Consider the following 14243-nt stretch of genomic DNA (forward strand, 5'->3'; position numbering starts at 1 on the left):
GACGAGAAGTGATGTGAACCTTTTTACCAAGAAACTATGAAAAGTTTTTGACAGTTTTTAACTTTGTTTCCTGTTGTTGGGAGGATCTGCATTGCTCCAGCAATTATTTTGTCTGTTACCACCCCTTCTACTGAGAAAGTTGATCCAGAGACAAGATGACCACTCTGCTGCTCTCCCAGTGTTGTTGATGGTCTGTGAAAAAGAAGGGATTTTTTCCCCCCTTCACTTCTGGATGACTGAGTAATTTCCTCCCTGGGATCCACCTCACTGAGATGAAATGCATGTAGAGAGAGGATGTAGAGAGGGAGAGTAAGAGGGAGGAAGGAGAGACTGGAATGCCTGGGGTGCATTTCTTCCCCAAATGAAAAGCAGGTGACTGTTCATTGTGAGGCCAGTTGGTTAGAGGGAACTGGAGAGCGGAAGAAAGGGGAGGAAGGAAAGGTTAAAAAAGCCCTATTCTCTCTAGTTTTTGGCAGTGTATTGATGCCACTGCACTTGTTCTGTAGTTGGATGCCTGCATTTATAGGACTCTCAGACCCTCCTTCTACTGCTGCATTTTTTGTAAAGTATCATTCTGGAAAAGTCAGATAAACACCTTAATTGCAACTGGGGTTATTCTTGAGTGATTCATTTATGTATCGGCATATGTGCTGCTCTTTGCTCGCATTTGTTTTTGGTCAGACAATTCACATAACGGTGCAATTGCCTGCAACATTTGTTTGGGAATTATTCACTCACAAATTTCCTCTCGACATCGCATCATCGGCAGTGTACCTTAATGGCGCCAAGGTCCTAACATACATGCAGAGCTGGCCTCATGAATGTAAGAGCATCAGTTTACGCACAGAGATGCTATTTTCAGTGAAGTATAAAATGTGCATAAGATTGAAACAATGCAACGTGGTTTTGATCTCTTTCTTCACAAAAGGTGTTCTTCAGTCAAGAGGCCTGTTTGTGCTGTCAGGCAACTGCTAAGCAAACTTTGTTGCACTTGTTATTGTGACGTTTCTACAAGTTACAGGCTTTTAAGACTTTTCTACATGTCACCTTCGGGCATTCAGTACTTTAAGGTCTGTGCACATGGTCTCACTTTGTATCCAAATGCACGGGATTTGACATTTCTGTAATTAAATATGACGCAGGCTGGGAGCTTGGAATCTTCTATTGACTCTAAGCCTGTCACATTGTCCACACAAGGCATGCTTACATAAACACACAGGGCAACACAAGGGGTTTTCCTCACATTCTTGCAGGATAAAATGTGCAGCTGGAGATTTGTGATGCAACAAAAAATGTCTGCGGCAATGTGACATGTTTCAGGTGGGGGCACTAAATAAAGATTTGCTGTAACCATTTTTTTGGCCATGGCAGAGCATCATGTTAAGCAGACCATCCTCCATTGTAGGCATTTTTAAATACCCCTAGCACAACATTGCCTATGTGGATTTACGTGCATGTACTATATAGGCAAACAGGTTACGTGGGTCAACAGCTTGCATTTCTAATATATAATAGGCCTTAGCTTTAAAGGGGCACATGCAGTATTGCCTGGGGTCGAATGAATTGAAAATTGAGGAATAAGCATAAAATGTGATGACTAGAACTACATGGTTCTTATTGTCTGTCCATGTCGCAGATGAAGTCCATGGTTTTGTCAGTTGAGTCAAAACGGTCTTCCCTCCCTCCTAAATTTGCATAATGCACCTTTAAGAACAAGAGCTAAAGTCCTATTCTGAGAAAATGATGCTGGTTACATCATGTGTGTATAGTAAGCACCGGTGTTAAGTATCATTGCGTTAAATGTTTTGTATTTAGCTGCACACTTTCATCCAGAGCGGCTCTCATTAAACACAGCCACTCATCTTTACATAGATGTTAGTTAGTGTATTCAAGAGCTTGCTTACATGGTAATTTAACTTTTGGGAAACAGGCTTTGACACGCAATCTGGGGCTGGGAGCTCTATTGTGTCTTTGAAGCTGAGTAAACATATTAGTCATAATGAATTTGGTTTACTCGGAGTGAAGCTGCGGCCTCAGTGCAGGATATCTTAAGCAGTGGGCAACACTGATACAAGTGATGTTTAGGCTTGTGCAGATAATAGCTAATTATCATCAGATGTGACGGAGTCAGAAGGGAAGACAGAAATTTGGGGATCAGTGGAAAATAGTAGTGTCGATGTTGTTTGTCAAGGGAAGTGAATACATATCCAACTTTTGTTGGGATATGTATTTGCTAGAGGTTTGGTTTAGCTTTTCTCACACTCACAGTTTTGCATTGCCATTGGCTTTTGGGTGTGGGAGAAAAAAACCCCACTTATTTCATTGTATAGTGGATGACTCATAAGCCATGGATGTGATTTATTTCTCACGCATTACTCTAACTGGCAGTAAACTGAAATTGTCACTTGTCGGTTTCTGCTGTGTGTGCTACCTTTGTACTGCGCTCTGCTCCTCGATCATATCGGGGCTTTCCACAGTAACATTTACAGCTTGATAGATTTACTGGAGTGACATTTTGTCCTCTTCTGAATGTATGAAATAAAGGAAATGACATGGTAAAATTAATTTTCACATTAAATAAGGCATTGGAAGAGGGTGTGACAGCCATCTTTTTGAGATTATTTACGTAATTTCTTCTTCACATTTATTAAACATACAGTTTATGAATCACAGTCATAACGCATTGGGTTGGACACCATGTCTTGATGAGGGTATGAATCTGGTATACAGTTTATCTTGTGCGTCACCCACCCTGTTTCTCCCATCTGTGCTGAAAAAAAACCTCCACTGTAATAAGTCATGTAGCCTCTTATTCCTTGGTAAAGTCTGAAAAAAAAAATAAAATCTGCCAGTGGGATGAGATAATGCTGCTTGTTTCCAATGCAGTTTCACTTGTTTCAGGAAACAAGTTCATTAGTAATGGAAACAAGTGGGATTATCTCATCCCACTGGCAGACTTTTTCACTTGTTTGAAGAAAAACAAGATTTAAAGACAGAATATGAAAGTAAATGACTTGTTAAAATTGATTTTTTGTAGTTTATCCCATCTATCTTCAAGGTCAGCTGATTTTATGGCTCTAGGATTAATTTAAACTCAGGTTTGTACAGTGAGTGATAGGTGTTTTGACACAGCCGTTTCTATAGTTTGACCACGGGCTTTCGAACTAAATGCTGTGATTGCAGTCCCGATCAAAACAAGGACTTCACTGACTCCCTTTCAGATCAGTGAGACAACCTCTCTGCCCTGTTCCCAAGCCTGCAAAGAAGCCCTCCATGTCGGGGTTCTTTGTACTCACGTGATGCGACGAGTGGAGAGAGACGAAGGGAGAGAGAATGGCAGTTTTGGGAGAGCGAGGGGCCATGGGATGAAAAGGAAGAGAGGAGGATGAGTGGGAAGGAGGGCTGGTGCAGGGGAAGGTCTTGACTAGATGAGAGCTGGGTGTGGAGGAAAGAGGTCAGGCAGAGGGGAAGAAGAGAAGCGGGGATAGGTCGAAGGTCAGATGGCCCTTGCTAGCTCACGTTTAGCTGAGCGAGATGAAGAATAGCTTCCTTGTGAATGGGGAACATGCTCAGTGGGAAGGGGGCAGGGCGAACTGGGAGAGGAGGGGTGTGTTGATCTGGGGGAGCTTTTTAGCTAAATGAGAAACAAGAGAATAAAACACCCTGAAAAAAAAATTCGCCCACATGGACTGAGTGAGTCAGTCAGTCTCATGCCCAGCCAAACACAGACAGGCACAGATGGAGACATGCGACCGTCGCCCCAGTGTAGCTTGTTAAAATGTCCACCCATGCATATGGTGTCCCATATGAGAGATGATGGCCTGCTAACTCGCTGATTATCCCAGTTGACCGCAGGGGTCTCGTAAAGCGGTCTGGCTCCACCAGGAAGAACAATAGCCTCTGATTGGCTGGGTGATGATGTAGCGCGACCTTCCGCTGTTGATTTTATTGACTTCACTCAAACTGACTTGCTGTGTCCTCTGTAAGTTATATGATTATATTTCACTGACGCTCCTCCCAGCTTCTTAAAGGATAAGTTTTGTTTTTCAACGCAGACCGTATTAAAGTCCAGATGAAACGGCATTTGGAGAGTATCTAATTTCTGAATGGTGACGTATTTCCAAATGAAACAGGACAGACAGGTGGGACATAAGGATGGGAGGAACTTGATTGATTGATGGGTGCATGTCATGATATTATTGACTCAAACTGATTGGTTCATGTCCACATAAGCATGTGTCATATTTTGTTTTACAGGATGAAAAAAATACCATAAATATCATTAAGTAAATGCACAATATGAAACTTAACATCTTCCAACACGTCCAACACGATACTCACTTGTGGCCTCAGAAACCATTATCAGTTTTGGAAAAAGGGAAACACAGAGCAGTCACAAACATCTTGAATTTGTCCATCAAAAACGGTTGTAATTCCTTTTTAACAAGTTTTATCCAGCATTTTCGACAACATATTGCCTTGCAAGTTGCATATGCTTCATTCTGTTGATAATAATGCTGCATTCACTTCAACTTGGACATTATCTTGCTTTGTGTAAATATCCTTTAAGTAAAAAAAAGAAAAAGAAAGTTTTTCTACACAGGCAAGTGAGAAATTTGGAGGACAGAACTTCAAAAGACCGAGTTGAAGTGAATGCAGCATTAACTGATTTAGCAGCAGGGCAGGGTTGACATCTACATGACAATGTGTTACAGTAAATGTTAAGTAAAACCTGTTTGACAGCACCGCATGCATCCATTTTTTTGGTTGGACATTTCAGTGGTATATTTGATTATTGCAGTGATCTGGTGTTTTCCAGTCGATATGAACAGCAAAAAGCTCCATGGAGTTTTTTTTTTTTTTTTTTACCCAATTCTAATCTGTACTAAATGGATTTGTGCAGATGGAAAACAACAAGATGCAACAATGGAAAGAAATACTTAATTGGTAGTCAGGGAGGTGTGTCAGTACAGTCAAAGCTAAATGCAAATAAATATAACCAAAATGTTTCTGTTACTTTTAGAGTGAAATGAATATTAGCTTGTAGAGAGCAAGAGAAATGTAACTACAAAAATGAACGTAATGTTTTCTTGTCATTTTTACTCACTGCATGCATCGCTGTCAGTTCATATTGGTACCAGATATTTTAAATCCTAGAATAGATATGATCAGCCATCCAAATATATCAGAAACAAGCAGCAATTTGGAATTAAATGTGGTGTCCAGCAGTGTGAACACAGACATGGTGTCTGTGTTGTCCACATTTTCCGAAGTCTTTTCTCTGGAATTTATCTATGGATGTGTATGTTTGTGTCTCTTTGTGCATGCATGCCATGTGTTTGTGTGCAAATATGCGCTCACGTGTGTGGCTGCATTTGTTACTGAGCTGAGGGATGGAATGCTCAAACTGGTGAAATCAGTGTGTGTGTGTGTGTGTGTGTGTGTGTGTGTGTGTGTGTGTGTGTGTGTCTGCATGAGTCATACTTTAGAGAAATAGTTTTTGGTTCTAAAGTTAAGGAGGAAAACAGACTTTTTGGTTACCTTATCCATCTGGAATGTCTGTCGCAAAGCAGAGTCTGGAAGGACTTAGCCCATAGTATAGCATTACCTAACACATACTGAAGCAGCTCCAAAACACTGTATATCCATTAGGCGAGGAAAAAAATGCTGCCCTAAATTTGTGACTCAGCATTTGACAAATACCAGATGATACCACACTGATGGCAATGTTGAATTGACAAATCTTTCTTATTGGGCTTTATTTGTATGCCAGCAACCATTTTCTGGAGGACCCAGCTTTGGTTAGCCCATCTCATTTTGGAGTGAATTATGTGCTGTTGTTGGAAAGTGAGGGTGTGTCTTTTGGTTTTCAGGATGCCCAAACCAAGGATTTGCAGCACATGATTGAAATTTCAGCTTCATTTTCCCCATCAGGTCACTGTTTTATGTTTTAGATTATATTTGCCAGGAATATTGCTGGTCAAAATCTTGAATGCACCATGCAATTAGCCATTTGCAAGACGCTGTCAAATCCATCTTATTATAAGTCTTTCTTTATGTTTTTCTCGACATGAAAATCAGAAAACAACTGAGACTGCTGCTGGAAGTAGTTGTAAATTATAGGACCATGCAGCCAATAGTAGACAAAATGCCCACCCCACGCAAACCACTATGTCAACAAAAACTAAAATAACCACTATCATAAAAAAAACCTTCAATAATCAAGGGAGGATGTTAGGGGCAAACAGTGAGGAAAACAGCACCGTCCTGTTATGGAAGAGGAAGCTTCTCGCAGTGGGAAAGAAGGTTGGGATGTGTGGTTTATTTAAAATAACACAAAACCTAGTGATAGGCTATAAAATGAGTGTTAACTTGCCAGAATGCAATGCAAATAAAATAAAATTGGCTCTGAAAGGGACCAAAATGACTCAACTCAAGGTGATTAAAACATGTGCGTGGAAAAAATGTTATTTCTTACCCTGGTGTGTGTGTGTAAATGTGTGTTGTGTGTGCATGCTTGTGTGTGTCTGTGTGCGCATGTGCGTTCTTATGCACGTGTGTGCATGTTTTGTTTGTGTGTGTGTGTGCTAATGAGTGTGAGGCTGGAGATTATGCGCGCGTCTCTTAGGGAACGGGAGCCCGTTCCCAGGAGCTGCGGTGCGTGAGCCGAGGGGGCTGTGTGCTCACCCTGACCCCAGCTTTCGGGGGTCCCGGGTGCCTGTCTGAAACCATTTCCTTCCTTTATGTCCTGTTTGAGAGGCCAAAGTGTGAAGGGAATGCGAAGGACTGAGAGCATTTGCATGGTTCTGCAACACTTTGAAACAGAAAACAATCAGAGAGGGCCACATCTCCTTGCCTTCAACCCTTCAGCTCATTGCAAGCCCCCACCCACCCCTTCCTCAGGCTTCCCATCATCCCTATCTGCCTTTACACATCCCCCAATTGATAAACAAACTCTGAGAGCGCTGGATGCATCGCTAATGATCGGAAACAATTAAAGCTCCACAAAAAAAAAAAGAAAGAAAGAGAGCGCCCCATATATTGCACTGTGCCCTTTATTTACATAGTATTTTGGGGTTAAACGACACAGACTGGATATTCATTGGGGCCAAGGGGGGCCAAATGAGACAGGCCTGTTGAAGGGATCTGTTTGTTTGGCTTTGTAAAGGAGGGCACGTTGGACTACCAGACACTCTACGACTATGGGGAATCAAACCCTTAAACCAGGAGGCATTCCAGCTTGAGGACCCCGGCGTTCACCAACCCCTTCTCACTGCCTCTCCTCTCCCCATCTCACCCTCCCGAAATAAAAGCCAAGGAATGAGAAATGTGTAAACATGACAAGTGGCATGCCAGCGGATGACTGGACCCCCCCCTCCCATCCCTCCCCAGTTTCTGTCCTACTGGATAAGCCGTGGTTTGTGAATGGGTAGAGGGTGGGAGAGTGTGAGAATGCTCAGGAGTGGTCAAAGAGGCCGCTGAATAGACTCTGAGATTGAGACATTCTGCCTTTATGTGTGTGTGTGTGTGTGTGTGTGTGTGTATTTGTGTGAAAGAGGAAGAGAGGGTGAAAGAGAAAAAGAGAGGAGACTTTCCCTCTCTCAGTAGTTTGCTTGCTTTGCATGTGCACAGTGTATACAAGTACCACAGTATTGTTTCTCTGCATATCTTTGCATGGTCAGATGTCAGTATTTGTGGCAGATAACTTTTTTTTTTTTTAAATACCTCTTAAAAAATTAGAAAAAGGAACAGCTTGATATACTGAGAATGAGTCGGAATGACAATTTTGACAGGAGCTTTTTTGGTGGCCTTTTGAGCCTGCGTCTCCAAAGCAACTATATAAACAGTCTTGTGAGGTGAGAGGCTAAATTGCATCTACAGTGAAGAAAACGTTGCTTATCGCTATGGCAACACTGACCGATTAAAATTGTACCTCCCGTTTCATGGCAGTAATTTGATTTGGAATCTGAAAAATGTGGTTCATGCACAACTCATTAGACAGTCGAGAAAAGTATGCAGCTGTATCCTAATTATTTTACTTTTTTAGACAGCTGCAGAGCATCTCACAAACCCCCTCCTAACCAACAGTACACCATCAGGTCAGTCTTTACTCACTGCACACAGTGTAGTCCTGCATGAGTACGACAAATACCCACTGCAAGATCTTCACTGAAAACCAGCATGGTAATTACATCCACACCAGAAAGGGCTGGGCGTAAAGCTTATATTGATATCTTATCAATATTGTGATATGAGATTAGATATTGTCTGGGGTTTTAGATATTGTAAAATCATGATATGACATAAGAGTTGTCTTTTCCTGTTTTTAAAGGCTGCATTACAGTAGATAAATGCAATTTATTAGACAGTTCTAACTGTTTCATTAGTTGCCTCTACCTGCTTGGTCATCATATCCACATTACTGATTACTGTTTAGCAAAAAGTCTTGTGTGTAAATATCTTATGAAAGCACCAGCAGTCATCCCTACAATATCATCACAATATTGGTATTGAGGTATTGGGTCAAAAATTGTGATACTTGATTTTGTCCATATCGCCCAGCTATAAAAACAGATGACACCAAAGGAGGAAATGGCACCTTATGGGAGTGAAGTCAGTTCCTGCTGTTGGTGAGTGGATGTTTTGACAGCGCTGGTTAGAGGGCAGAGACCTGCAGCTCGCTTGTGTTGGTTTTGCTGACAGTATTGACACGTTTTATGTTTATGTTCAATTCCCAGATAGTCTGGAAGTGAAAGCAGAGGATTGTATATTGGCCATGATATGTCTGGTGGTTTTCCCCGTCTCATTCCAGGAATATCCATTTCCACAAAGCCTGGTGGCGTTTTGCATTCAGTACTCATTGTTTTAGTTTCATTTACAGTATGCTCTGATTTAGGAGAAGAACAAAGTTCTCAGTGATATTTTGCAAATAAATGCACGTTAAGCAATGTTTACAGGTGATATTTAGCATCTGTGTAATTTACAGATAAGTAAACGTAGTCATGGTGTTTCCGTGCACTTTAAAGAAATTTTGAAAGTCAAATCAAAGTCAAAATCAGAGTTTAATAATGTCCTGATAAAACATCTTTAATCATCTATCCATATACATTGAGGAATGTTTTAATTCCTTTAATATGGCCTCTTAAATAAAGAAAGACACACACACACACATACACACGCACGCGCACACACACACACACACACACACACACACACACACACACACACACACAGCTGGCACATAAATGAAGCACTCAAAATGCCACTAAACCCATTTATTACTCCGTCCAATCCCTCACCTCCCCCAAATCCCTGTCACCACAGATTCCCAACCTAGCAGGTGCCAGCCGGAGCCTTGGAAATGTAGGCGCCTCCGAAAAGGCCATGTATGGATGCCAGGCCGAGGCCCCCACCCCTCCTCTGACATGCCCCCTTGCCAACATGGCAGGCCCTGCACAGCCCTCATTGTTTCAGCCTAACTAGATTAAGCTAATCACGTTATGTAGTGGTGAGGCGTAGCAGGGAGACGGAATCAAGGGTCGCCTGTCCTGTTGTCGCCATGTGGCTCTAAAAGACAAACACTGAACTTGCTGTCCCACAGGAGAGTGCTTAAAAAAGTAATATTAGTCAGTTTGAATGACTAATCTTCGGTAGGAGCTTATGAATTATGGATAAACACCAGTTATGGCTGTTCAGGGGACTGGTGCTACCAACAAGTAAAATAATGAGAAAATACGCTGGTTTCATCGCACAGTCTGCTGTAACTTGAGATCAGTTATCTTTCAAGACTGGAATCACTTCTGGATTAATCTGTGTTATGAAAATATATCTGGACTTAGAAATTGTGTTAATATTACTTACTTATTGCTGTAGTTCCATGATCCCAGGGTCCCATGTGGGTTGAAGGGTTAGAGTTAATGTGTGTTAACAGAATATTGAACCGGGGAACATAGGACCCTGGGAACATATTTTGGAACTTAGACCCTATTTACAGATTGTCTGGCATCATCCTCAGATCTAGAAACCATCATTTCACTGGTCACTTCAGTATTGAGCCTAATATCTGTGTGTTGCAGGGTACAGCTTTTTCGAAATGGGATGCTTCTCCTTTCAATAGCAAGCTTGTCCTTTAAGATGATGATTTTTTTGCAATCAATGAGAAAGTGTTAAGATAAAAAAAAATCCCAAGAGAAAGTTGGCATTAAAAGCACTAAGTTTGCATGAAAATATTTAATCTTGGGGTGTCAAACCACAAATTTCCTGAAACTGTTCCAAAGCCAGTTTCAAAACACGCAAACCATGACATGACTGGTGGCGTTCACAGTGACATACGCACTTTACAACTCTTTTATTTCATTCTTCATTTTGGGTCACAGTTTTCTCTAAGTTATTTTGCCTGTTCTCCTGCTGTGAAATGACAGCAACTATAGACATTTGGTGAAAAAACTGCTACTGAACATCAACTCTGATTTGGTGCCTAAGAAATGAAAATATTCCTCCAAAGTGAAATATTGCCTCAATAGCTGACCATATGCTGCCGATGGATGACAAGAGAGGAGTTTGTACTTCACACCTTGATCCACATGTTTCAGGATGGAAGCTGGTCATGTGCCAACAGTGTCAGTGCTGTCAGGGAATAAAGTCGATCATGGGAAAGAGAAGAGGGGCTTTCCTTTCCATGGTGCAGACGTCTAGGCCTGTAATCCACCTCCCTGCTAACTGAGGCACTTCAGACAGGGGCAGGAAGACTGAAGAGGCCGGTCAAAGCTGAACTTAGGAGAAAGAGCAACTGGATAAACACCTTGGAACAGAAACAAAAGGAAGAGAGACAAAGTGAGAAAAGATGAAGTGTGAAAGGCTAAAGAGAGATTGAGAAGGAAAGCGATTGAGACAGTCGGTGTACAGTCAGTCTGGTTTATCACTCAAGTTGTAGGTTTATACAGCGGTTGCACACCCCAAGCCACTTTTCCAACACAGAGAAAAAAAAAGGTCATTAGCGGTTAGAAGGTTACTGTGGTCGGTTGTCTGGGAATTTTTTTTTTTCAGGCAGGGCTCTATGATTTTTTCCTTGCGATGCCTGGAGATTCTCTGGTCTTCTCATGCTGCATGAAAATTCCCACATTAAATCCCCCAATATGCCAACCACATGGCCACTTTGAGCCCTGTCCACACACACACACACACACACACACACACACTGCTTTAATGGAGGCCTTATGGCTAGAAGCCATTCTAACTGGCACTTCCTGCTTTGAAAACACATCAAATAAAACTGTCACTTTCTCTGTTTAATCCCCGTATAGAGCATATGCTTTGCAGATCTGCACATTCAGGGCTTTTGACTGTATGCATGCTTTGTCTATATACAAAACCATATGGGCACACACACACACACACACACACACACTGAAACTGCACATGCAGTGAGATGCATAGAGACACAAACGCACACACAAACGCAAATGCAGATACGCAGTCTAACACAGAAACGAATGCAGACGTAGAGACAAATGCATACCTACTCAAAATCAGAAATACAGACGCTCTTTTCATTTTGTTTTCGTTCACAATAGGAGCTTACTAAACCGCCTTTGGCAAGGGAAACTGTTCTGAATACGGAAATGTTCAGATAACCGAAACACTTTGAAATACTCGGTCAAGACTGAAACATGAGAGGTGTGTTCACATGTCCAAGTTCACCCCGCGTAGTGTAATTGTTTGTAACAATATTTTTAGATGGGGAAAAAAGAATATTGATGTTTTTATGTATTAGAGGCTTAGTTGTGCTTAGTTGCCTTTGCCTTTTGGGCTGTGTTTGCTTTTAAAGTAATATCCCCATGTGGATTTATAACCACTTTATACCGGCTCTGTTAATTGATTACTTTTGGTTTACACAGATCAGGTTAAATGACGTCCCACTCCTTGTCTGATATTAGATGCAACATAATGCCATGATGGCCACGTACCTCTATAACATAATGACTATAATAGAAAGACGTGCTCAGGTTGTCTGGGCTTACGGAGTTGTTCAAGGCACCGTTATCCCCACGGAGCTGAACCTCACAGTAAAAATGGGGAGCAGCTGAACAAATACACAGAGGAAATGATGTCACATTTCCCCACGGTCATCCGTTAAGGGGCAAATGGAAACACGATGCAGGTTTCTTCTAGTAAGGACGCCACGGGAGACAGTCGAACCTCCCGACTTTGACTTTTCTGTTTCCCCTGGAACGCCAGGTTTAGAACGCAGACAGGAAACAGAGTGGTGAGAGAGGGAGGGATGGGTGGGTGGGAGTGCGGGGGTGCAGCTGGGCGTGCAAGACAGGCAGACAGAGGGAGAGAGAGAGGGGGAGGCACAGTGAGGATGGGAGGTTTGTGTTCTTCTTTCCCCTGCTGTGTCTGCTTCCTTCTGCCAAGAGACAGCGTCAACTGTCTCCTGCATTTCTAATAGAACCCGAGCTTCTACATCCTCACTTCCTGGGTAGACCGTGAAAGATTTTATTTCGTGCCTACTGTTTAAAGCATAGAGAGCAGAAGTTTAGAGCACTCATGGTTGGATAGTTTTAGATCTCCCAGTAATGTCCTGGACAAGGGCCAAGAAGTCACTTGTGTGCAAGTGTCGGCTTGAATGTGTATTTTCAGCCATGGGTACACTCATCTTACTATTTGACCTTACTCATCTTACTATTTGACCTTAGTCACTATAAGGCATGATGAGGTAGTTAAGGATAAATGATTGTGTTTTTCACTGAGTAAAAGAAAGAATCACCCTGCACTTAAAAACATCTGTCCAAAATGACCCATAACACCTGGGTGCACTGAAATCCGAACTGGCCGTGACATTTTCACACTAACATTCCACCTCTTTTGTCTTCTGTTGTTGTTTTCTTTTTTTCCTGCAGCCAGAGGAGTTGGAGGCTCTCCATTCCCATACCTTCCGGGTGAAGACTTTCAAGAAGGCCAAGCACTGCGGCGTTTGCAAACAGACTGTCATCGAGGAGGGACTCATCTGCCGAGGTCAGTTCACTGCCCTGAAGTCCTGATCCCAGATAGATTCCTCTAAGCCAGGCTCTAGCAGCATTTCTGACGGGTGACCCCATACTGAGGTTAGACTGATATATCAGGCTGATACTGACCGCTTAATATACACAGTCATATTGCCCTTATCCGCCAAGAAATAGGTTTCTGCCTGACCATAGGTACATGAACACGCTCTATCAAACCTGCAAGGAAACTGTACTTTCTTTACACTTTTTAATTATGAGTACATTTCCTAATGCATCTAAAGTTGCACTCATCAACATTATTTAGTATCAATTTAAGTGAGGATTCTTTGACTCAACCTCTAAAAAATGTTAAGAAAGCTTGTAATTTGATCGTTGAGAATATAAGGTTTTCATTATTGGTCTGACTCACTGCTAAATTTCATGTTTTGTGCCAGTTGAGTCGAGATTTTCTTTCATACAATAGGTGGGAGGAGTCCCACCACCTTAAAGAGCTGACAATCCTAAAGGAATTTCATTATTTTGAGTTTCAGTGGAGAGCTGTAGTGTCCCATGATGGGGTCTTTTCCACCCTGACAGGAAAAAAAGTCTAGGGAGGGTCACTTAATACTTTTAACTTTTTGGCATGAAAATTTGAATGAGAGTTTTAACAAATTGTCAATATCTACACAAAATAGTTTCAACATCTCCTGTGCAAAAATATTGGTCGTGGCAAAGCATTGTATGACCACTAACGATGAGAAATTTGTAATGATTAGTTAATGATTAAAGTGCAATAAATGTTGCATCCCCAGGCTGCCTCTGTGAGCCGGTAAGTGACAATAAGAAGGCTTCAGTGCTTTCACGGTGACTTTCACGGTGACTTTCCATCTATCCACAACTTGTTGGCAGGAGTTTGTCTACTTTAAAGGCTAAGATGACATTTTATTACATTATAACGATTTTTTTCCAGTGATTATTTTCATGAGCTCATGTTCATATGTTGTTCCAACCCCAAGGCTGGGAAAGCCTACTCTGAGCCCTTGTAATGTTGGAGGAAGTTTCAAAAAGTAATCTGTCACAGATTACTGGTGACTGGTTATTACAATTGGAACTAGTAACATAATCTGCTGGAAAGTGCAGTAATCTGATTTTTCCAATTTTCCAAACCTGGGGTCTAAGCTCCCCTGAGAGAATGTGAATAAGGAACGGCTGAGAATTGAGCAGCCATGAAGGTCAATAATAGACTGTATTTATATA

At 41.8% G+C, this 14243-nt stretch overlaps 1 protein-coding gene across 6 annotated transcripts in view; it reads left to right on the forward strand.

The window, feature by feature from the left end:
- Positions 1-14243, forward strand: part of tns1b (tensin 1b) — a 167291-nt gene that overhangs the window by 26462 nt on the left and 126586 nt on the right. For all 6 annotated transcript variants that reach the window (XM_030080373.1, XM_030080371.1, XM_030080368.1 and 3 more), the window contains exon 2: positions 12903-13017. In XM_030080373.1, coding sequence (XP_029936233.1) covers positions 12903-13017 — 115 coding nt within the window. The remainder of the gene's footprint in view (positions 1-12902; positions 13018-14243) is intronic.

Source organism: Myripristis murdjan, chromosome 21, assembly GCF_902150065.1.
Source record: "Myripristis murdjan chromosome 21, fMyrMur1.1, whole genome shotgun sequence".
Taxonomy (NCBI): Eukaryota; Metazoa; Chordata; class Actinopteri; order Holocentriformes; family Holocentridae; genus Myripristis; species Myripristis murdjan.